The sequence below is a fragment of the Thamnophis elegans genome, chromosome 2, assembly GCF_009769535.1.
Source record: "Thamnophis elegans isolate rThaEle1 chromosome 2, rThaEle1.pri, whole genome shotgun sequence".
Classification (NCBI taxonomy): Eukaryota; Metazoa; Chordata; class Lepidosauria; order Squamata; family Colubridae; genus Thamnophis; species Thamnophis elegans.
This window is the reverse complement of record NC_045542.1, coordinates 30,104,999-30,129,454: the sequence shown is the minus strand read 5'-3', so window position 1 is coordinate 30,129,454 and position 24,456 is coordinate 30,104,999. Positions and strand designations below refer to the sequence as shown.

At 40.8% G+C, this 24,456-nt stretch overlaps 2 protein-coding genes across 2 annotated transcripts in view; both read left to right on the top strand.

Moving 5' to 3' along the window:
• Positions 1–2,819, top strand: part of LOC116504511 (transmembrane protease serine 9-like) — a 40,880-nt gene extending 38,061 nt beyond the window's left edge. Inside the window, exons 10-11 of the mRNA XM_032211547.1 lie at positions 1,405–1,538; positions 2,580–2,819. Of these exons, the coding sequence (XP_032067438.1) occupies positions 1,405–1,538; positions 2,580–2,819 (374 nt within the window). The remainder of the gene's footprint in view (positions 1–1,404; positions 1,539–2,579) is intronic.
• Positions 2,820–6,433: 3,614 nt separating this feature from the next.
• Positions 6,434–22,508, top strand: LOC116504506 (transmembrane protease serine 12-like). Its single transcript, XM_032211539.1, has 7 exons — positions 6,434–6,664; positions 7,690–7,891; positions 13,640–13,905; positions 16,988–17,130; positions 18,299–18,484; positions 20,262–20,495; positions 22,299–22,508. Exons 1-7 carry the CDS (start codon positions 6,562–6,564, stop codon positions 22,506–22,508), a joined length of 1,344 nt encoding a protein of 447 aa, XP_032067430.1. The 5' UTR covers positions 6,434–6,561.
• The last annotated feature ends 1,948 nt before the right edge of the window (positions 22,509–24,456 follow it).

Below are 24,456 nucleotides of genomic sequence, written 5' to 3'. Positions count from 1 at the left end.
TCTATTTTCCATGGTCTCTTTGTTCTTTATAATTAATTCCAAAATCTTACTATGTTTCTATATTTCCAATTTATCTGCCCCTTGTTCATTTATAATTTTCTGAGATCAATCTTAGTTTTTGCAGTTCATTACAAATTCTTTAAATTTTTAAACTTGTATGATTAAAATTTTCTTTTGTTTAGGATTGAAGCAAATTCACCTGGTATTTTCAAACGTATCAATCCAAAGGTCTCTAATTTAGTTTACTTTATTGTCATTGCACATCATACAATGAAATTAAATGCCATCTTCAGTGTAGATTATTACTATAATAATAAAAACACATAAACACATCCTTCACATGTTATGTAATTGAAATTGAAATGTCTCTCTAATAGCTTAAAAGTAATTAAAAACAATTTTTGAAATAGAAAATGAGGTTAGTAGTCTCCTTTAAAAGGTGCTGACCACAGTTGCAAGCAAAATGGTTATTCCTGCCATCTTCCATTGGTCACATCTGCAAGATATGAGGAGCACTTGTCTGGAATATATGGGTGATTTCTATCTTCTCCTTCACAAAGAAGACAGAAGTAGGTGTGCTCACCAGTTCATCATTGTTTGCCATAGTTGTCAATTCTGCTTCTGCAAAAATGTCCTCAGTCAACCATTCTTCGCTTGGAAGCCAAATTTTATTTTTATTTTTCTAAAATTGAGATTATCATGTTTTTATAATATTTGAAATATATTGCTGAATTTAAGGATGAAATAATCTTATATTGAAACTACCTGGATCTTTTCAATATTTTTTTATTACTACTTTGTTTCATTTTTTAATGGCTACAATGATTCTATAGTAAAAATGGGATGGGTGAAAAAATGCCGTTTTTGACATTAATAATTTGAAATCTTAGGACATTATGCTTAGAAAATAGCACTGGGTCTAAAACTGCCAATATTCTGTATTTTTCACAAGGCTTGTCTTACTACAAAATTAGCAAAGGAATCTGTAGCATTTAAAGATTTGTGGGAAGTGTACCCCAGGGGGAACAGTGCTAGGGACCTCATAGCACCAGAAATCTCAAAACTTTGTCAAGAGACTCAAGCCAGCCCTTCCCACTTTAAGAAAACCAAGAAGGACCAGCTGAAAGAAAAACACAGAGCAGACCTGCTAACAGAGCTGACAATAGAAATACTTAAGTTTTAAGGAAAATGAAGTAAAATAAATGTAAATAGTGATAATTACCCTCTAGTAGTAGCCTTTGACCTTTTTGTAATGCACATTGCCTAGCATTCAGTGAGGTAAGCTGAAGTCTTTGAACACTTATTCCATAATAGACTTGTTAGTTTTAAAGGTACCATTTTTTACTGCTCTTTTGGAAACTCTTTTGCAAAGAATGCTGAACATATATTGTGTTTTCTTTACAGGCAAAATTCAAACTGTGTTACAAGAAGCTCAAGTAATTACTATTCCACTATATGTCTGCAATAAATATGAACAGTATAAAGAAATATTAGCAACTGATATGATTTGTGCTGCCTCGCCAACAAATAGCTCTGTGGTAAAATAAAAATATTTTTATGATTTAAGTGTATAATATATTGTGTCATTTGATATTTTGCAATGCCTTAAATTGAATAATAAGTAAATAAATTAAAAGAATTTGTGAATTCATGTATTTTTAAGAAACTTTTTTTTAATAAGGAACATCTCGAAATAATTTGTTCTTTTAAATTAATTATAGGTAGTCCTTGACTAATGACTGCAATTGAGGCCAAAATTTCTAGTGCTAAGTGAGACATTTGTTAAGTGAATATTGCCTCATTTTACAACCTTTCCACATTTCTTAAGTGAATCACTGCAGTTCATAACACAGTTGTTAAGTGTATCTGACTTCCCCCTTCACTTTGTCAGATAATGCAACTGTTGTAAATGAGTGAGTTGGCAAGCATCTAAATGTTGAACATGGGGCCATGGGATGCTGCATTGGTCGAAAGTGTGAAAAACAGTTATAAGCCACTTTTTTCAGTGCTGCTTTAACTGAATGGTCACTAAACAAACTGCTGTAATGGAGGACTCAACTCTCAGCCTTGAATTGGCTTTGTATTGAACACAGAAGGGATCAAATGCTCTTATTATAGTCTAGATTCAATTCACTATTTTAAAACTTATTGGTAACCTTTTGTATTCATATAAAATTAAAAGTTTTAAAATATTGAATGGCAAAAGAACTTCTGACAAATATTTTGTATTTTCATGGATTTTTCTATCTACTTTTTTATGATTATTTAAGTGTGTGTGTTTGTAGGATTTTCAATTTTTCTGTACAGATTTTTTTCTTAAGCACCTTTTTACGGCCCCTATATTGTTTTTAACATGGTTTTCAAAAGTTTTGTAGCCTATGCTAAATGTGTAATACGCCAACAAAATTGTGTTGATATTTTGAAATTGAATAAATAATTGCATTTTTTAAAATCTATTTTTTGTTAGCTGAAGGCCTGTATAATAAAACTATCTGAACCAAGCAGAAGATTCCTATATAGTAGTTCAGAACTTCAGAATAACATGAATATTTTACTTTTTCCATGTTTTCATATTCTAGGAAGATAATGGTGGACCTTTGATGTGCTATTTCCCAAGTGTATCCAAGTACTATCTGATAGGCATCACCAGTTTTGCCAGTGGCTATAATCAAGATTATTATCCAGGACTCTATACACGTACAATTAGCTACAGAAAATGGATAGATTTTCATCTTCATGATAAAACTACAACCACAGTGAACATCCAGAGTATTCTAGTTCTTTTAATTATGGAATGGATAATCTTTCACCTTCTATAAATAGACACATTCTTAGGTGGAGTATTTAACATTTCTGCTTGTTTATTTAAACTATCTCAACTAATTGAGTTTCTAATCTATGACTTTACAGCACTTAAAATATATTTAATTTGTAATTTTAGTTAACAGTCACATTATTAAATATTTCTGCATTGTTGTATTAAATGTGTAAAATTTTGTTATGCTGTATAATATAAATTAACGGATGTTATCTTTTGGCATAAACCAGTGATGGCTAACTTTTTTCGTACGGCTGCCCAAAGCACACACCGATGGGTACCTTAAATGCATTCCACATATTGGAAGGAAGTACCATATTTTTCGGAATATAAGACTCACCAGAGTATAAGACGCACCAAGGTTTTAAAGAGGCAATTTTTAAAAAAAGTAGGTAGATAGAGGGATAGAGAGGGAGAGAAAGAGAGAGAAATACAGTAGGTAGGGGGGGAGAGAGAGGGAGTAGTTAGGTAGGTAGATAAAAGGAGAGAGAGAGAGAAAGAGAGAGAGAAATACAGTAGGTAGGGAGAGAGAGTCTAGGTAGGTAGGTAAAGGGATAGAGATAGAGAGGTAGGGAGAGAGAGAGTAGGTAGGTATGTAGGTAGATAGAGGGGGAGAGAGAGAGAGAAATACAGTAGATGGGCAGGGAGAGAGGGGGTAGGTAGAGGGATAGAGAAATACAGTAAATAGGTAGGGAAAGAGAATGAGTAGGTAGGTAGGTAGGCAGGCAGGTAGGTAGGTATGTAAGTAGATGGGGGGGAAATACATTAGATAGGCTGGGAGAGAGACATAGTAGGTAGGTAGATGGAGGGAGAGACAGAGAAATGCAATAGGTGGGTAGGGTGAGAGTGAGTAAGTAGGTAGGTAGGTAGGTAGATGTTTCCAGGTGTATTTATCCATGTGCTGGAGAAGGAAATCGCTAACAATCTGCAGCACCTAAGACTTTGTTTCTGTTGGCACAGCACTTGATCAATCTAATTCTCATCAGTTAAAGAGCTTTCCAAAAGGGGGAAAAATGTTTTTGCACTCTGCAAACCTCCCCAAAATGACCCCTTTTTTTGCAAAAATGGGTCCATTCCCCCCTCCAAAAAAGGCATAAATAGCCTTGGGAAGGGGGCTTGCAGAGTGCTCCTGGGGAGCCCCCCCCACAAGCAAAAAACATATACCGTATTTTTCAGAGTATAAGACACACCAGAGTATAAGACGCACCAAGGTTTTTAAGAGGCAATTTTTTTAAAAAAGTAGGTAGGTAGGTGGAGAGAGAGAAAGAGAGAGGGATACAGTAGGGAGGGAGGGAGAGAGAGTAGGTAGGTAGATAAAGGGAGAGAGAGAGAAATACAGTAGGTAGGCAGAGAGAGTAGGTAGGTTGGTAGGTAGAGGGAGAGAGAGAGAGAAATACAGTGGATAGAAAGAGAGAGAGTAGATAGTTTGTAGAGGGGGGAGAAATACAGTAGGTAGTTAGGGAGAGAGAGAGTAGATAGGTAAATAAGAGAGAGAGAGACAGAGAGAGAGAGATACAGTAGGTAAGTAGGGAGAGAGAGGGTAGGTAGGTAGATGTTCCCAGCTGTATTTATCCATGTGCTGGGGAAGGAACTCACTGACAATCTGCAGCACCTAAGACTTTGTTTCTGCTGGCACAGCACTTGATCAATGTAATTCTCATCAATCACTCTAACTAAAGAGCTTTCCAAAAATTGGGGGGGGGGTGTTGCACTCTGAAAACCTCCCCAAAATGGCCCGTTTTTCATGAAAACGTTCTGTTTTTTGTCAAGAAAATTGCATGCACAGCCTTATGGAGGTTTATAGAGTGCTTCTGGGGGCCGGGGGGGGGGATTGAGCAAAAAACAGCCTGTTTTTCGCTCATTTCTGCCCTTCCCAGCCCCCCAGGAACTCTCTAAAAGCCTCCTACAAACTATGCTTGGCCATTTTGGTGAAGGGGGCAGGGTTTTGGGAAGCAAAAAATGCTGTATTCAGTGTATAAAACGCACCCAGATTTTCAGCCAGTGCGTCTTATACTCCAAAAAATATGGTAAATAAATAAAACAACATTAGTTGCTGTGAGTCCAATGATTTCTTCATTTCTAACAAGTCTTCAAGCAATGCCTGCTGTATATACTTGAACTTCAGATAAAGTACACAGAAATAACTGAGATCAAAGAGTTCAGCAAAGATGTGGTTAGGGGCTAGTTATTGAACAGATCACAAACTGTTCTTGTGCCAGTTCTAATGTTCATCTAAAATAGAAGAAGAAAGCTAGTGGTTTCCACAATAGTCAGTTTTGATTGAGCATACCTTCCACTTTCCAGCACAATGCCAAAAATAATTTAAAATCCTAAACCTCCATGAAAGGGAGCCAGTTAAATGAAATTTTAAAAAGTTAAGGATGACTGTGAAGAGAGACTTCCAAAGACATATAAACAAAAGTAAGCAAACAGAATGTCAGAACATTGAAGACTGCCAAGAAAGCCATGAAAAATATAAATCAAAATTTCAGAGAGTTGTTATAACAGACAAGGAGTAGTAATATAACTACTACTTATAAATATGTTTATAAATATGTTGAAGATAAAAAACAGTCACTGGAGAAAAAAGTAAAGTTTTACAAAAGCCCCCAGAAAATTCCAATCTCAAATTGATATGCTAAATGACACTAATAGGCAGTAAGTCCTAATTCAAGAAAATTCTGTACCAGAAGCAATGAACAATATCCAAGATAGTTTAAACTATATATCCTCTAAGAACTTCTAGTACTAGAAAACTAAGATACCACTTGAACATTAATGAAGCTTCATCATATCCATCTTCCCTAGCTTTCTGCCCTCTGAACACTTGGCTTACAATTCCCATCACTCCCATGGGGCAGGTCTGATTAAAGACCAACTCAGGGAAGGAAAACAAGTTTTGCCTTGAAGGGAGATATAAAGAGCAGATTTCTCCATGTTTTCTGTACACTGGCTATGTCTGGCAACTATGGAAAGTAAGTTGTGTGTGTGTAAATATGTGTAGATATAGATCTATATCAATCTATCCATCCATTATCTATCAATCATCTATAATCTATTATCATTACTATCATATCTATCAATCTGTCAATCTATTATTTATCATCTGTCAATTTCACCTACCATCATTTATCATCTAACCATTTTATCATCTAGCAATCATCTATCGTCTATCTGTCAATCTATCATCTATCATTAGTCTCATTAATTTATGTTAATCTTTCATCTATCTATCCATCAATCTCTATATCAATCATCTATCATCATTACATCATTACTATCATTAATATCTATCCATCTGTCAATGTATCATTAATCTACCTACCTACCTTTCAATCTCTCATCTATCCATCAATCATCTATCTATAATCAATCATTACTATCTATCATCTATCAATCATTTGCCAATCTGTCAATGTATCATCTATCAATCATCTGTCAACCTATCTATCATTAATCTATCATCATTAATCTACCTACCTACCTACTCTATCTAATCGTCTAGAAATTGCAAGCCATCTTACTTCCTCCCCTCCACCCGATAGTGGGTCTGATGACCGCGATTCCTCTTTCCACCCACCCACCCTTACATTCGATCCAACTGGCCTCCCGTTGCCGTCGCAAAGGCCATTCCAGGCGGAGCCTGCGGCCGCCTCCCTGCCGTTGGGTATCCTTTCCTGCCGGGAAGGAGGGCGAGCGAGAGCTCGCGCGGGCCTCTTTTTCTTTTCTCGTCCGGACTGACGATGCAGAGGCAGTTTTGCGCGCCGTTCTCTTCTTTATTCCCGCTGCTTTTTCTATTGAGCAAAACACCGCCCAAAGCCCTGTCCTCTGTGATCCCTACAACTGGTAAGGCCGCCTCTCCACCCGCGACCTCGACGCGCCTTACGGGCGGCAGCCGTCGAAGGTGCCAGGCCCACCCACTCCCGCCCTCAAGCTGCAAAAGGCACGTGGGCCGCTGCCCTTCCCCAGAGAACTACAACTCCCGACAACCTCTCCTCACAAGAGCTCCACGCGGTGCAACTCCGCAAGTGGGGATCGGAAATCCCGCCCATCTTTTTAAAAACGTGGAGCGGGAGGTTTTTTTGTCTTCGAAAGTGACTGATGATTGCAAACGTCCATAAAGGCTATCCTGGTGGCAATGGGTGCCCTGGAGATTTGTTCAGAAATCCTGACCAAGAAGAAATAGAAGCTCTGGCAAATATAAAGGGAAGGGAATGTTTGCAAGCACGTGGATAGGAATATGTGGGTGGGCAGACTAAATAGAAAGAAGAAAGGCATCTGAAATAAGGAACACGCGTGGGGGGGGGGGAGGCGGCGGTATTTTTCAAGCTGCCTGTTTTTGAACACAGCAATCAGAATAGAGAAGGAAGGGGCCTTGTGAAGACTTCTAGTCCAATCCTCTTCTCAAGCAGGAGCCTATACCATTTCAGACAGGTGGCTGACGAGACTTCTTAAAAAACCTTGAGTGATGGAGCACCCACAATTTCTAACCCCTTCCATTGCTTAATTGTCCTCACTGTTGGGAAGTTTCTCCTTGATTCCAGGTTGCTACTCTCCTTGATTAGTTTCCAACCATTTTTTATTGTCTAGCCCTCTGGTGCTTTGAAAAATAACTTGATCCCTCTCTTTGTGGCAGCCCCTCAAATACTGGAATACTGCTATCATGTCACCCCCTCAACCTCAGAACATCAACAACATCAGCTGTGCCTCTGGTTTAAAATAAAGGCTGATTGTGCCCATAGTGTACAACCATTAGCTGCTTAATTGCTCTTAGCGCCTATTTCAAACGTGCTGTTGCTGGTCAAGGAATTTATGCGTGTGGGGGGAGGAGTCCTTAAAACAGGCACTGTTAGTAGTCTTTTGCCTCCTAGATTGCGGAACAAGGCCAGTTGTGGATGACATAGTAACAGGAACACGAATTGTTGGTGGACTTGATGCTCAGCTTGGCGGATGGCCATGGCAAGTTAGTCTTGAGCTTTATCATTTTGGTAAAGGATTTCTTCATGTATGTGGTGGATCGTTAATTAATCACAACTCGGTGTTGACAGCTGCACACTGCATTAAAGAATGGACGTATGTATTATCTTCCATTTTAAAACCTTCTCTTATCATAGATTGGTTAGCCTGTAGTTGCTGAATTTAGAAATATGTTTTTGAATCGATCTTGACTTCCTGAACTTGTAATAAAATATTAATATTAGAAAAATATATGTTGCTGACATTAACTTTTATTATCTCAAATCAGTTCACAATGGGATTAGGTGAGAAATAGGTCTGTAAAGCACTACATTAAAATGCTTAGCTAAATGGGCAGCATTTGTTTATGTGATTTTTACTTAACAGTAGTTATGAACAAAAGTGATATCAGTGCATGATAGTAAGACTACAGCTGAGTAAAATGGGTAGGGAAGAATAAAACAGCCTACAAAAATATTACTGAAAGATAGAGAAGGAAGCTAAAGGTAGATGAGCTGCAAACTGAAGTTAATAAGAATAGAGCTGGAAGAGACCTTGGAGGTCTTCTAGTCCCATCCCCTACTCAAGTTAAAGAGCAAGAAATAACGTAGTTTGAAGGAATAAAAAAAAAATCTGTTAGAGAGTATCCAGAACCAAAAGTAAGAGATCTCTGAAGCAAACTACCTGAGGGGGGGAAACTGGAATAAACTGGACCTAAGAAAAAAGAAAATTAGTCAGATCTAGGTAGCAGTTGAAAAGGAAGGTTGAAACTAGCATAGTTTTATTTATTTTTATCCCACTTTTATTATTTTTATAAACAACTCAAGGCAGTGAATATACCTAATACAAGTAGTCCTCGACTTACGACCACAATTGAGTCCAAAATGTCTGTTAAGTGAGACATTTGTTAAGTGAGTTTTGTCCCATTTTACGACCTTTCTTGCCTAAGTTGTTAAGTGAATCACGGCAGTTGATACATTAGTAACACGGATGTTAAGTGAATCTGGCTTTCCCATTGACTTCACTTGTCAGAAAGTCACAAAAGTCCCCAAGTCACATGACTTGGGGACACAGCAACTGTCATAAATATGAACCAATTGCCAAACGTCTGGATTTTGATCACATGATCATGAGGATGCTGCAAAGGTTGTAACTGAAAAATGGTCGCAAGTCGCATTTTTAGTGCTATTGTAAATCTGAAGTTGAGGACTACCTGTACTCCTTCCTCTTCCTGTTTTGCCCAAATAACCCTGTGAGGTGAATTGGATTAACAGTGTGTGACTGACCCAAAATCACCCAGCCAGCTTTCATGTCTAAAGTAGGATTATAATTGTTTACTCAGTTAACTTTAGTTGACATTCTATTTTGGTGCTTCAGGTGAATCTTAAATTAGGTTCCATTTTCATGAATTCTAAGTTTTATGTCAGATTTTTACTTATGAATAAATGTGTCTAAAAAAAAAAAAACCTTAAGGTTTTTTGTTTTTTGTTTTGCCAAAGTGGAGAAATAATCTGTACATTCATGGCTAATGGGTTAGAAAACAAGTGTCAAACTTGATCATGTCATGTGATATAGCAACTTTTTTGCTTTTATGGAGTCGGGATAGGTGTGACCTGCATGTGATGCATCCAGTCTTTGGGCTGCCAGTTTGACACCCCTGGGAGGTTGTGGCCTTTGCACTTGAGTACTAAGTACTTTTCTAATACAAGAGTAAACATGTTTACTCCACCCAGAATTTCTATTTCCAGATATGATTTTTGTGAGCTCTGAAGAACAAGAATATATAAAATGAGACTTTGGCCCTGGGTTCCAAATACCTTACTTGTACCCCTTGGGATTTTTAATACTGAATGTAGCAAACATCGGACTCCTTATGTAATTTCCCTCAGTTACAAAAAGGAGCCCATAAAGCCAATTTATTTAGAGTATGGCACATCATACATGGATTAGCAATATAAATTAACATTTAAACTAGACTAGTAGAACCAGTGATGGGATTCAAAATTTTATACTACCGGTTCTGTGGGTGTGGTATGGTGGACGTGGCAGGGGAAGGATACTATGAAATCTCCATTCCCACCCCACTCCAGTGGAAGGTTACTGCAAAATCCCCATTCCCTCCCGAAAAGGTGGGATTCGGGAGGCAGAGAATAGAGGGGAGTGGGGCCAGTCAGAGGTGGTGTTTACCAGTTCTCCAAACTATTTAAAATTTCCGCTACCGGTTCTTCAGAACTGGTCAGAACCTGCTGAATACTACCTCTGAGTAGAACCCAATAAAGTATAAATGTTAAAAAGCATAAAGCCCAAAATACTTGGTGATTCAGGAACATAGGTTTAAATTATTGGGGTTTTGGGGATGCTGGCTTTAGTACTTTAAGACATGAGTCTAGGCTGATCTATCATGTGGTTTTCCTATCTTAATTTAATCCTAGCTCCATTTAATAATGAATAGATCTTAGGCAATAACTAGCAATCAGTGTTCTGGTGTAGGTTAAGGGGTGGCAGAACCTGGGGGCAGTGTCAAGAGAGGAATCAGCCTAGAATCTCTACAAAGCCACAAATGGTCTAAATCCACCACCACCCCCTTGAATTCCATGGACTCTTAACACCACACAAGTGCTAACCATTAGTTGAGTAGATTCCTGCATAGGCCTGAGTAAATAATAAATCAGTTTTTCATTGGAATTTCATATGTGATGCTGACATTTTTTTGCCTGACATCTGCTGGATGATATTGATGTTGCTGTATTTTTTCACTAGTAGGCTATTAAGAGAATTCAGATGTGGGTGGGATTCTTAAAATACATGTTAAAACCATTGCCAGCAGCTTGAGTTTGATTTGATTTGATCATGTATTGTTAATTAGCTTAATCTGAGACATTCCTTTAGCATTTCATAGTGGGTGTTTTCCTCTCATTCATATTGGAAGCATGGCTAGAGATGCTTTTAAAATTGTGCCTGTGAGGGAACATTGTTCTGAACTTCCATTAGTCCAGAGACCATACACCTCTGGAACCTCTGCCTTTTCCAGGCTAAACTTCCTTTCTTTTTTGTTCATCATCTTTTCCTTTCTTTTTCTCCTTGTCATACCTTACTACTGCCATGATTAGTGCCAGGAATAATCCATCTAGATCAGGGGTGTCAAACTCGCCTTGTCCCGGTGGTGTCATATGAAATATCGAGACTTCCCCCCCTTCGATAAACTGGGTATGGGCGTGGCCAGCGCATTACGCATCTCGCCTGGGGGCCGGGAGTTTGACAGCCCTGGTCTAGGTAAAAAGGAATGAGAAATTACACATTAGTGTTTCTCGCCTGGGACAGGAGAAGCAAGAAGAAGAGGCTCTTCAGATGCTACATTTTAGGCAGAGACATGAACTGTTACTATGAGGAGGAGTGCCAGGTCACCAACAGAGAAGGAACATCCAGCCCCCCCCTTCTTTCAACTTATGATTTTGATATTTCAGAATCACTCAAATAGGGAGGTGAGGGTGTTATCCCCAAAAAGAGGAGGCAAATAGTCCTTAGATTAACCAAACTTTTTAAAAAAATCAGACGCTTGACAGGAGGCCTGAAAGAATTGGAAACAACACCCCACCCCTGATCTTAGCAGCAGAGGTCCTCAAGGAACTATCAATCTGACCTCATATTTCTCTTCCCAACAAAGAGGATGGTGTCCACGTAGCATCTACTGTCCAGAGCTCCCTCTGAAACCCAATTTTAATCTGTTTCTTTTACTTATTCAAATTTCCTTTTATTTCCTTTTTACTTTATTCTTATGTCTGTTTTTACCTCTGCATCATTATCCATTTTATCAGTCTTTTGTTTTTACTCTTATTCCTCATTTTATTCTACTTCTCTCCTGCTGGGGAGTCTGGGCTGATATTTTGAATTCATGATGGATAGGCTACATACATTTTATTTTTAACCACTGGGCAGAATGTCTTTTGTTTCTATATCAATTATCCATCTGCCATTGCTAGAGGAGCATAAAAACAATGAAAAGAACATTGAACTAATACAAGGGAGACTGAAAAAGACCCAAAATATATCTAAAAATCAATGCAAGAAATGCTCCGAGAGGTAGAAAAGTGCTAAATATCTGAAATAATTTATTACAGAAGATTATGGAGGGAGGAAGGGAGAGAGAGAGAGAGGATGGATGGATGGATGCAAACTTTAAGGTCATAACACAAGTATGGGAAAAATTATGGAAAAAATCTATAAAATTTAGCACATGTTACAATTTAAGAGAAAATTAGTATTCTTTGATCTTGTATACATTGTATAAAATTCCCAAAATAGACAAATACATCAATAATTGCCAAACTACCCAAATTTAGTAATAAATGCTGGAAATGTCAGAAGACTGTGATGGCGAATCTATGGCACGCGTGCAGAAAGTGGCACACAGAGCCATCTCCAGGCTCACCAGCTGTCGCCCATTGTCGCTCATTTTGGGTTCCGACGTGCACATGTGTGCAGGCCAGCTGGTCTTCGTGTGTGCTGGAAACTGGAAGAGCAGCTCCCAGGCATGCATGCGTGCACCGGGAAGCTGAGATTCTGATTTCCAGTGCTCCTGTGTGTGTGCACCAGGGAGCTGCTCTTCCAGTTGTCGCCCAAGCTCTATACATGGAAATACTATTCACAATACCATGAACCACATTTTTTTAACTGGCCATAATTCCAAGTCATAAAAGAAATCACAATTTCATAAGATACATTTTCATGGCTCCAAAGATAGCCTGGGACAACACTGGAAAAGAGAGATCAGATTAAGAACTGAAACTTGGAGAATATGCAATAATGGCAAAATTAACAGCATACAGAACAGTTTGGAAAGCAAAAATAGCTTTCAAATAATGTATTTTCCATATCATCACGACAGATGTAAACATCTAAAGTGTTTTTTTAATAAAAAGAATTTGACCAAAAAATTAAAATAAGAAATACATGAAAATGTATAAATATTACATACTACTCAGGGTACAAACAGCAAAGAGGAAATTAGAAACTAAATGTTAGAAACCTATAATGTTTTTAATTCTGTTCCTGTTTAATCCCTTTTTGATATCCTTAAATGCCAAAAAAATGGAGACTTTGACACTCAGTTCAGATATTTAAAAAGCTCTAAAATCCTTTTTTAAATTGTAAAAATAATTTAAGGTGTTCTATTTTTTATGATTAATGTTTCATCATTGACATACTGAGACTGTTTACTCCCAGCAACTACTTTGTCCACTTATTGATTCTATATCTCTGCATTAATTATTTTTCCCTTTGCTTGTTTATTGTCTTTTTATCTAAAAAAGATTAACAAAAATAATTTTTAAAATGTAAGAAAAAGTGTGCAAATTTCAGGGTCTAGGAAGCTGCCATACAATTCTACAGCCAACTCACATTTGTTAAAATATTCATGACTGGGAGACACATGGGAACAAGGTCAGCCAATGAATAGGCATAAGCAACTAAGCCAGCCAATGGAAGCTTAAACAGATCTGAGTCTATGCAGAGAGTTGGAAACAGAAACTTAAATACGAAGTCTAGGTGTGGCTTAGCTGTATTAAACTTCGTGCTGAAAAACGAAACTTAAGCAGTCTGCTGCTCTGAGAAGTAAACAAGCAGTCTGTCTGGGTTTGTCTGCTGAAATGAAGCTAACTGCTTGTGTTTGCCTGTAACTCTTCTGCCTTGTGTTTACTTGGAAGAACCATCTGTTGGTGTTGTACATCTATTCATCTATTCTTAATGTATATAAGGAAGTTAATGAATCTAGCAGAAACAGTTATCTCTGTGTGCTTTCTGGATTTGATTTTCCTGCAACAAACTCTGACAGCATTGATTTCTACAGAGGGCTTTATTCTGTTCTAGGGTCGCTTCATTTTGGAGAGCTGTGATTGGATTGCATCATATTTCTAGATACCACGTCCATACCAGAAAGAGCCGGATCAGGGCTATCATTATGCATTCCAGTTTTAATAAGATTACCTTTGACAATGACATTGCCTTGTTCAAACTGATGGAGTCTATCAAATTCAATCAGTTTATCCAGCCCATCTGTATACCTGATGTTCCTGTGGCTCTAAATGTTGAGACACCATGTTTTATAACTGGATGGGGACAGACAACAGAAAAAGGTGAATTTTTATTTTTCCCTTTCCGTTGGTCTATCAAAAATGAGAAAGTTGGATTGAAAACCTGAATGTTCCTTTTTGAAACTGGAAATTATCCAAGAAAGATGTACCACTCCCCTTTGATTTAAAGACAAATGAGACATTCTTAGGATGAGCGGTCCCCTTCAGTCAGAGTTCAGCTGAAACCATTAATTGGTGGATGATATATTTGGGGAGTTGCACAAAATATGTCTTATTCTTAGCCGGGGATAAACATACTACCCAGATATTTGGCTGATCTCTTCCACATGCCTCATATTCCCAATGAACTGAGACGCAAACTAGAGAAATCTGGAGGGTTCTTGTAGGTTAAATAGGGTAAGATTGGTGCACTCTGCCCCTCTCCAGCTTCGCATTGCCGTGGGTCCAGCTCTCCCATCATTTTCTTGTCCTTCTTTGAAGTAGACTAAATCCAGAACCCAGCAGAGATTCCAGGAATACTTTTTATTGTAGTAAAGCAGAATAGCAGAATATTGAAAGCCTGTCAAAGTTCCTTTCTGCCCCATCTTAAATTGAACAAAGTAGTATGGGATTATTTGTACTTTCCTCCTCACCCTTCCCTCTTTCTTAGGACTACAATTTCCACCTCGCAAATTCTCCTTGAAGATTCCTTCCTTCCCTATGCACAAGATCAGCTCTACTCTCCATTACACCTCTTTCCCAAGACTTTTCTTTACTTATGTGCTGCTGTCCCACCATGCTTTAATTCATCACAGCAGGCCAAACATGTTTCTACTGTTCCTCCAGATCTCACACCTTCCTGAACCATGCATCACTGTCAGCTTTTGCTAAATGTATCCAAATGGCCTGCTTACCCTTCTCTCCATTTTCCTATGCCTTCTTCTCATATACCTTCCTTTAGCCTCCATCACTGGTGACCTTACCTCTTTCCACGTTCTCCTGATTCTGGAGCATCTCTGCCTAGTACACATATGTCTGGAGAAAACACATACAGTTCCAGGTCTTTGTTGAAACAATATATGTGATCTGTGTACATAACAAACATGTTGGTCCAGGCATGTACCATTCAAAATTCTTTGCTTAGACCTGGGCTATGTCACTCGCGACCAGATGCAGAGGTAGGCTTCAGGCATTTCACACTGGTTTGGGCGAACTGGTTGTTAACTTTTAGCCCAGTTCGGAGAACCAGCTAATCCCACCTCTGACTGGCACCGCCTACCCCTCCCCTACCAGGAGTCCCCTGCAGCCTGTTTTGGCTTCCAGGGTGGTGCTGGAGGTCTTCTAGGCCCAAAACCTCTGCTCTAGGGTGAGTCGGGAATGGGGATTTTGCATTATCATTACTGTGGGATGAGTTGGGAATGAGGATTTTGCTTATGATGCAAAATCAGTTGCTTCACAAAAAGTGTTTTGATTGGTGCCAGGTCTCTATAACCTCAGGCAAAGAAGGACTATTCTGCACCCCTCTCTCAAATGTTCCCAGCTTTTCTGTAGGAATCTCTAACGTGCAAACTGGTTACTCATCCTAAAATGAATCCTCTTTACCTGGAGCTTCAAAATTTGCTATTTGCTGGGGAGGTATGTAGCTAAAAGTCAGTCTACATATAGTGTACATCTGACTTGGGGGATATTTCTTCATAACCAAATAAAAGTATATTTTCTGTACAGTTCACACCTCTTGCTCACTGGATCTGGATGTCACAAAGTAAAACCCACATTTTGTAATTAACCCCTGCACCACGTTTTGACTGGCAAAGTGCTGCAGGAGGCTGAGTGCTATCCCGTCCCCTGGCCATGCCCAACCAGCTGGTCATTAGGGCAGAGAACCAGTTGTAAAATTATTTGAATCCCATCACTGGCCAGATGTGTCGCGCGCTGGCCATGCCCATGCCCGGTTTAGCGAAGGGGGGAAAAGTCACGATATGTCATGTAACAACACCATGATGTCGTGAATTTGACACCCCTGGCGTAGACCTTTAAACGGAATATGCCTAACAGCACAGCATTTAACAAATGGGAAACAATGTTCCTACCTATTGTAGGTTTTATCCTAGAACTGCAGAGCTATAATTATTGATGAATAAATTGAGTGATGAAACATATGGTAGATGAACACAACTGACTCCTTCAGACATTTTTCCTTGGTCATATGTAAGAATTGCTAATGAGGTTTGTGCCCTATAATCATTCCACTCCTTGATCATTCTGTTCTAATTTTTTTCCATAAGGATAAAATATTGTTTCAATACTTCATTCCTGCCTAAAATGTTTTTTCCCCCATAGGAACTGATATATTTAGTCTCCTTTTCACAAACCTTTTAACCATTAATTTTAGATTCAGAAAACAGCTTCTCCTGCCAGAATCAATTTCTATTATAAATATTGAAAGAAGGGAATATCTGTAGTCCCATGTTTTTCTATTTTTTAGTTTCTGCCTGTTTATATCTTTCATGAGATAGGAAACACCTGAATTTGTATTTTGAAAAATAATGCGATTTTTCACCATGTTGTTTTTCTTTGATCATGTCAGTAGCATCTTTCTTGCTTCAGTAAGTTAACTGATTACTCAGCTCAAATGCATAATCATTGATGCTATGAAGGACATGTTGCTTAACAGTGGTCCCAGTATTCACTGTTTTTCATTTCATTGCACTACTATACCTCTGCCTAAACCAGGAATGTCCAAACGTGGCAACTTTAAGACATTGGACAGGGAATTCTGGGAGTTGACATTCACAAGTCTTAAAGTTGCCAAAGTTGGACCTAAAACTAAACAGTTAAAGGTTTGCACATTGGAAAAAATGAGAAAGAAAAAGATAGCATTGCATTGTAACCTTTCTATTTACCTTCTGGCTATGTTAAGTGTCAAAAAAAAATCATTTCATATCTAAATGCTGAAAAAACCTCTGAATTTTTCTTTAGGCAAGCTTCTGGGTAATCAGTTGGAAGTAAGGTGCATTCGTGTTGTTAGGTTTAAGATTCTTATGGCGCACCAAGAATAATCCGTACCAACATTTTTCCATTTTTGCTTGAAACAGACATAAGAGTACTTCCAGGTTTGTTTGTTTGTTTTGAATTTTCATTTCAGAGAGAGAGACAGATGTATTACAAGAAGCACAGGTTGATATTATTCCATTATCAACTTGTAATAGACATGACTGGTATGCAGGAATGGTGAAGGACAACATGCTTTGTGCTGGCTCTGAAAAAGGAGGAATTGATGGTTGTCAGGTAAAAGAGAATTTCCTTGTTTAGTTATTTGTTTATAAAATGTATTGGCTGCCCAACTTATCACATGATAACTTTGGTCTGTTACATAATAGATAGCACCTAGTCTTATATCCTGCTTCACAGTGCTTTACAGCCCTCTATAAGCAGTTTACAGAGTTTACAGTCGGTTGCCCCCAACAATCTGGGTCCTCATTTTACTGACCTTGGAAGGTTGGAAGGCTGAGTCAATCTTGAGTCTGGTGAGCCGGCAGTCAGCAGAAGTAGCCTGCAGTACTGCATTCTAACCACTGCACCACCACAGATAAATATTATATCTACGAAAAACATAAATAAGTTAAGACAAGCCAAATGCTACAGTCCAATTAAAGATGGGGAGGGAAGGTGTGGGAACAGAATGGAGGCGGGAGGTGGGATCTGTGGTTAAATTGTGGCCCACCTCCACTGCGATGCTCCCTCGTTGGATCCTTAAACTAACTAGTTTTAGGCTCTCGGGGAAGGTCAGGAGGTTTGGAGCTAACCTTACCCTGGTGGTGCGGAGAGAGACGTTCCAGAGAGCAGAGGCAATGGTAGAGAAGGCCCTTCTGTAATACTTGGGTCGATGGCTGATCAAACATGCCATAAAGTAAGTCCTGTAAAATGATGTTAATTTTCAGAATATTTAAACTTCCAGCCAGGTTTGAAGCTAAGAAGGTTCAAGGCTGGCTCTCTTAATAGCTGTTTACCTAATGCATTCTTGGCAGCTACCATTGGAAGACTGGACTTTCAGAAAAGTACCAGGAGGCCTGCAGTGGAGTTGTCAGAGCAGATGTTGAGAGACTGATAGGACTTGTACATTTTGCAGTATGACCGAGGCAAGAATATCCCATTTCCAGGAGGGGGTATCTTACTGAAAAGCTCTTTTTATGTCAAATCATGAAAGGTGTAGCTCACAATTTCTTTGCTGAGAACATACAGTGAGCCCCAATGCTTGGCTCAGCTTAACATATGAATCCAGCTAATATTTATACATCCGTGGATTGTGCTATATCAGCCAATTATGATTTTAAAATCTGGTTAAGCAAAGCACGCTTTGTGGGTTAAGTAAATGTGTTGGATTCATAATATGTTTCCCTCTAATATCTGATAATTCCCTCCACTGATATTTTCTTCTTGGTGTCTTATGTTCCAGGGAGACAGCGGTGGTCCTCTTACGTGCTATATGCCAGATCTCACCAGGTACTATCTGGTAGGGATCAGCAGTTTTGGTTATGGTTGTGGCCGGCCGAGATTGCCAGGAGTCTATCTGCAAACAGGTTTTTACAGAAAGTGGATACAGTCTCAAGTTATTTTATTCGACAAAGCTATGACTATGAAGGTTCCTTATCTTTTCTTTTTGACTGCAGGATGGATAGTTTTCTGCAATGTTTGATGAAAAAAAAATCTCCCATTAGGTTGGGATATCTTAGCTTTCCAACTTATTTCCACGTGTAGCAATATTTATTACTTTTAACTGCTAACAGATGTAATAAAAATATTGCCCATTGCCCAGCAATTTATTGTGTCTGAACTTTAGACTTGCTACTTCGTCACTGACAACTGTAGCTTGAAGAGAAATTACCTTTTAAGGTGTTTTTTTTTTCCTGGTACCGAACGTTGAACTTAATATTATAAAATTTGATCTTAAGAATTATTACCTTTGCTGCTTCCCTTATGATAAACTAAACATATATTTTTAATCTGTCCAGAGATACAGATTTTTTTTACAAAACTTCCTGCTTACCTTCCTCCTTGTGTGAGTACCTTAATCCCACGGCCAGATTGCTGGTGGAGTTCTCCAGGCTTGGGTCTGGTGGGTGGGCATTGGCCCAGACTCAGAGGTTACCCATGGGCACTGTATCAATCACAGACCTGGTCCAACTTATTCAGGGCTCAACCCTCAGAGGAGTTCACATGTAAGATTAGGGTGGTTGTGGGATAATCTAAAGGGAGGAATACTAATGCCAGTCACTTTCCATGGTTAGATCGTTCCCCTTTTAACCCTGAGATTCTCTATCACTGCCTTCCACTGCAGGAAGCTGGGGCCTATTCAACTAGTTAACCCCAGGTCATTGATGAACCAATGAGATTTCAGAGGGAAGTTGAGTATTTTCTTGAAGCTCTGGTAAATAGTTCCACTGAGGTCCTGGTCCAGAAGTGGGTTGTTCAATCCTTATTTGCCCAAGAGACTGAGTCATAGTTGAAGCCACGCCTCCAGCTCCCCTGCTGCTTGGCTCCAATTCTGATTTAGTCTTGTCCGAAAAGAGATGTGCTTTTCACTTGTTCATGAGTTGTTTTTGGGGGGGTTTCTTGTTTTAGTTTGGTAGTTCTTATTTTTTCCATTAATTGTTGGTGTTGCCTGCTTGACCAGTTGGCTTACTTGGCTTCCAAGTGTTTTCTACCTTTGTTCCTGTTTTGGTGTGTGGATCAGCTCATGTGACTGTTTTTGAGGCACCCAGGCGTTGTGGGAGCACCGCTGGCTGTGCTGGCTGTGGGGGTCGTTGCGGCTTTGTTTGTCTCGCTGTTGTGCCGCTGGATCAACAAGGACGGTGGCAGGCTCCCTGCGATTGCTGCTGGCTATCAGCAGCAAGGGCAAGCTGGCGGCGGTGCTGCGGGTGCCGGGATGTGTTGGAAAGGGCGTTGGCACCTCCATATGGCAGCGGGTGAGCTCGGAGAACTGGAGGCTCTATCGGCGCGGGCTGAGGGAGCAGCGGCACTGTGCAGCTTTGCCGGGTTTCTCGGGGCCATTTTTGCTTGCCGGGCTGTTTGTCGGATGTGAGCTGCCTTCCACATGAATATGTGACCCCTGGGGGTGGCCATTTTGGAAGGGCTCCTTGGACTGCTGCCATATTGGTGAGGTCCTTGTGGTGGTGGCCATTTTGTGTGTGGCCATGAGGCAGTGATCATTTTGTTAGTGGCTATGAGGATGGGCAAGTCACTAGAACAGATGCAGGAGCGTGTGCCCATGCACGACATGAGGTTGCTGCAGGACATCAGCAAGGTCATTGCTGCGACAGTTTTTGGCTGATGTGACCTTGAACGCTGCTAAGTTCAACTCCAGGGCTCTTTCCTCCTCTGTTTCAGCTAGAAGGATGATATGGCTCCGAAATTGGCAGGCGGACCCTAAGGCAAAGTGGAAGCTGGCGACAGCTCCGCATAATGGCAAGAATCTGTTTGACGAGGTACTGGACCTGATTCTTATCAAAGATAAGAATAAATGTAAGGTTTTGCCTGCCACGACTAAGAAGCAGGAACATTGGTTTACACCTTACATACATAGGTCTACATATAGAGGTTCGGATAATAATTATCATTATCAGTCTAGGGGTTTTCAGCCACGCCAGGATAAGGTAAGCTCCCCTTTAGGAGAATGAATGCGTACAGAGAAACGTAGTGAGAGTGGTGTGGAAGAACGCATAAACCAGCATACGAAGACACTGAATTGTAAAACAGATAGTATTTTACTTCTGTGGAAATAGAGGTATGCAGAGTCCAATTCATACACGGTTAAGACAGTCAGTCATCAACGTTCTCAGTTAAGGGGTGATCCATCAAACACAGTCCAGTATCATCTAATCAGTTCAGCACACAAAGTCGCTAACAGTAGCAAAACTCACAGTAATTCATGCTGAGCAATACACGATACATCTACAACCAGTATCCAATGATCAGCATCTAACAATCAGAGAGCTAACAGTCATTCTGGCTCCATCTTATGGCTGCTTGAGGTAACAGCAACCAATCACATTTACAGCAGTACTTAAAGATACAGCACTACCATCATTTTTTATATATTGCCAACCCAACTGTTAGATTACATTCCTAACAGGGGGCAGGATAGGTCTTCCTACAGGTATAGGTCCCGGTTTCAGCCCCAACACAAGCAGCCCTTTTGAGGTATGAGCAGATGCCCTTTCCACAGAAACAAATAAGTGGGCTTCGACAGCCCCCATTAGTGGCTGGTTGGCGTTGTTTGCCAACCGGTATGAGAGCATTACATCGGATCTCTGGGTCCTGAATACGGTTAGATTTGGTCTACAGTTGGAATTCCTTTCCGTCCCCCCCGAATTCATTTTGAACTTTCACGTCTTCCAAGTGTGATGTTAAGAGAGAGCTCATGCGTCAGGCGAGGCACCAGGTGGAGATCCAGGTGATTGAGTTGGTCCCATAGGAAGAACGGGGCAGGGGGTTCACCTCGAACCTCTTTGTGATTCCAAAGTCTTCAGGGGGATGGAGAGCGATTCTAGACCTTAAAAGATTAAACCACTATCTAGTGTATAAAAGGTTTAAGATGGCATTCTTTTGTTCCATTCTGGAAGGTGTCAGGGAAGGTGATTTTTTGGTCTCCATTGATTTGACAGAGGCCTATCTGCATATCCTAATTCTCCCACAACACAGGAAGTTCCTTAGATTTTCCTATACTAGTGCTCACTACCAGTATAGGGCTCTTCCCTCTGGGCTAGCGTCGGCTTCCAGGACTTTTAAGAAGTGGCTCATCTCAGGGCTGTCCCTATCAGACCACTGCTACCTAGATGACATCCTCGTCCAGGCAGAGTCGCCAGAGCAATCTCCAGGATCTTAGCCTAACGGTGGAGACCATGCAGAGGTATGGGTTCGCTGTTAATTTTCAGAAAAGTCATCCGAGGCCTTCTTCCAGATTGTTACATCTGGGGGTGGTCATAGACACTGCCACGGGAATGGTTTTCCTGTTCCAGGACCGCAGGACTAGTCTGATGAAACTAGTTCGACAGGTGCAGAGGGAGAAGCACGTGCCCATTGTCACCTTGTCTCAGTTGCTAGGAAAGATCATATCTTGTATAGATCTTTTCCCTTGGGCGAGGCTTCATGCTAAGACCCTCCAGTGGTTCTTGCTCCCATACCAAAGGAGCAAGCCTAGTGCCTCCCCTTTCAAGTTCGGGTTCCTCCCCAAGTGTGGCTATCCCTGAGGTGGTGGACTTCATCAGCCCTATCTAAAGGGTGCATGTTCCGGGAGCCGAAAAGGCTCACGCTGACCACAGATGCAAGGCTTTATGGCTGAGGAGGCGTTGCTGGGTACCTATCTGGCCCACGGTTGCTGGTCTCCCTCAGATCTTACACATAACATTAATTGGCTGGAATTGTGGACTGCTCATCTGGCCCTTCAACACTTTCAGGCACTTGTAGCACACAGCCACGTCCTGCTGCTGACAGTCAACATGGCCACAAAGGGACATGTTAACATGCAGGAAGGGATGCATTCCAAGGCCCTCTGGGAGGAGTCTCAGAGGCTGGGCTGTTGGGTGGAGAAAGACCTGCTGCCATCAAGGTGGAACACATCTCTGGAGAAGCGAACCAGCAGGCGGACTGGCTCATCAGGACCATAGTGGACCAGACGGAGTGGCAACTGAAACCAGAGCTGTTCGAGGAAATTTGGACGGCCAGAGGTGGACCTCTTCACATCTCCGGAAAACACCCAGCTTCCCAGGTTTTTCACGTGGTTCCCAACTCTGGGAGCGGAGGGGAGCGGTGCCTTGTGCAGCATGGCCCCGGGGGTTGCTTTATGCGTTTCCTCCTCTTCCCCTAATACCGGGGGTACTGGGGAAGATAGTGGCGAAAGGGGAAGCCCATATTGGCCACGCAGGCCTTGGTTTGCAGATCTTGTACGTCTGTCTACTGCCAAACCCTGGAGAATCCTGCAAGAGAGGATCTCCCTTCACCAGTGGTTTCTGGTCTATTTGGAGCCTCAGTGGCTTTAGATGACCGCCTGGTGTTTGAAAGGGAGATCTTGAGGGCGGGGCCGAAGCTGTGACAAGACGATGTGCGATCTCAAAGCTCTGAGATTGCAGTCGACACTTTTATTACTGAGGGGGTCCCATCTTCATAGCATATAATCACATGTATACTATTACATAGTCAATATCATGTTGTATTATTAAGTAATTACATCAATTCATCTTGCCATCAACTACCAAAGGGGGAAAAAAAACCAGTTGCTGAATCTTCTGCTCTCCATACATCATATTTATACCTTATCCGACACTTTCTTCCCCTTCTCTCCTCCCCCTTTCTACATCCTTTCTTCCCTCCATCATTTTCTACTCTACTTCCCCTTCCTTTCTCCTTCTCCTCTCTCCCCTTACCACTCCTCCTTATACACCTCATCTTCCCCCCTCACCCTCTCTCCTGTCCCTCTCTTCCTATCTTTCTTCTCTCCTCTTCTTCCCACTCTTCCTCTAATTCACTTGATGTATTTCAGCTTCTAAGCAAACTCCCTTTTGTGTTGATGGTATTTATAATTCCATTTCAATATACATAAAAAAGAAAAAATAGCAATATACATGTACAATCATAATACCTTAAAATCCAACACCCCTCCTTCAACTTAGTAAACTCTGCTCCCTCCCCCCCTCCCCCCCAACCCCACCAACCTTCCCCCCTCTGACTTCCCAGAACCAATACAAGGTATAGATCTTTAACAAAAACTTTTTAAAATATACTTAAAGAGAAAGTAGAAAATTAATAACGTCTTTGAATTGAGCTTAGCTCCTCCTTGCTAGGCTAACTATAAACAATTTGTATCATTTCTGATCTTAATCATAAGCTATCTGAAATTTCCTAGACCCATATTTATTTTGAATATAGTCAATCCATTTTTTCCAGTCTCGTTTATATCTCTTGTTTGCGCTGGGAAGATGGCTGCCTGAGCTTTTCGCTCCGGCTGAGAAGAGCGTTCAACTGTCCTGAACTGAACCCTCCCCCGCTGTTTATCAGATCTAAGCAGTGGGGGATCTAAGAGAAGAGCTTGGGCTGAGCCTGGGAGTGGTGAGCGAATTTAAAAAAGCGAATTTAAAAAAAAGCATTACCCAGGGGCTTATCCAGAGGCTCTGAAATGGATTCCGGCGTTCCTCAGCATTCCTCAGCATTCTCGGCGTTTACGAACGGCGTTGCGAACGACCTTCGGCTTACTGGGCGTCTTTCCCCCCCCCCTCGCACGAACGGCTATTCCCAGCAGGAGTGGAGCCGAGCTGAGTTTGGGCTGTTTCCTGCCTTAGCGTGGAGAGTGCTCGAGGTGTTTGGGGCGGGTGTGAGGTGGCATTATTCTTTGAACTTTGCTTAAAGGTGCTGAAGACGCTGTAGCCGGCATTGTGAGAACTAATGCGGCTCAGCTGACTGGGAGACTTTGCCTGAGGTGTTATTTGTTCGCTGGGACTCTAGACCAGCTGGGAGCATCGTGATTGCTGTGAGCGGCGCCTGAAAGACCACTATAGCCCAGCTGCCAGGAGGTGGGTCCCCTCACTTGATTGCTACAACTATCATAGCCAACTGACAACT

Coding starts and splice junctions, on each gene's coding strand:
- LOC116504506 (XM_032211539.1), top strand. CDS start 6,562: ATGCAGAGGCAGTTTTGCGCGCCGTTCTCTTCTTTATTCCCGCTGCTT. Junction 17,131..18,298: donor GAGGAATTGATGGTTGTCAG/GTAAAAGAGAAT, acceptor CTTATGTTCCAG/GGAGACAGCGGTGGTCCTCT. Junction 20,496..22,298: donor TTCAGCCACGCCAGGATAAG/GTAAGCTCCCCT, acceptor CAACACTTTCAG/GCACTTGTAGCACACAGCCA.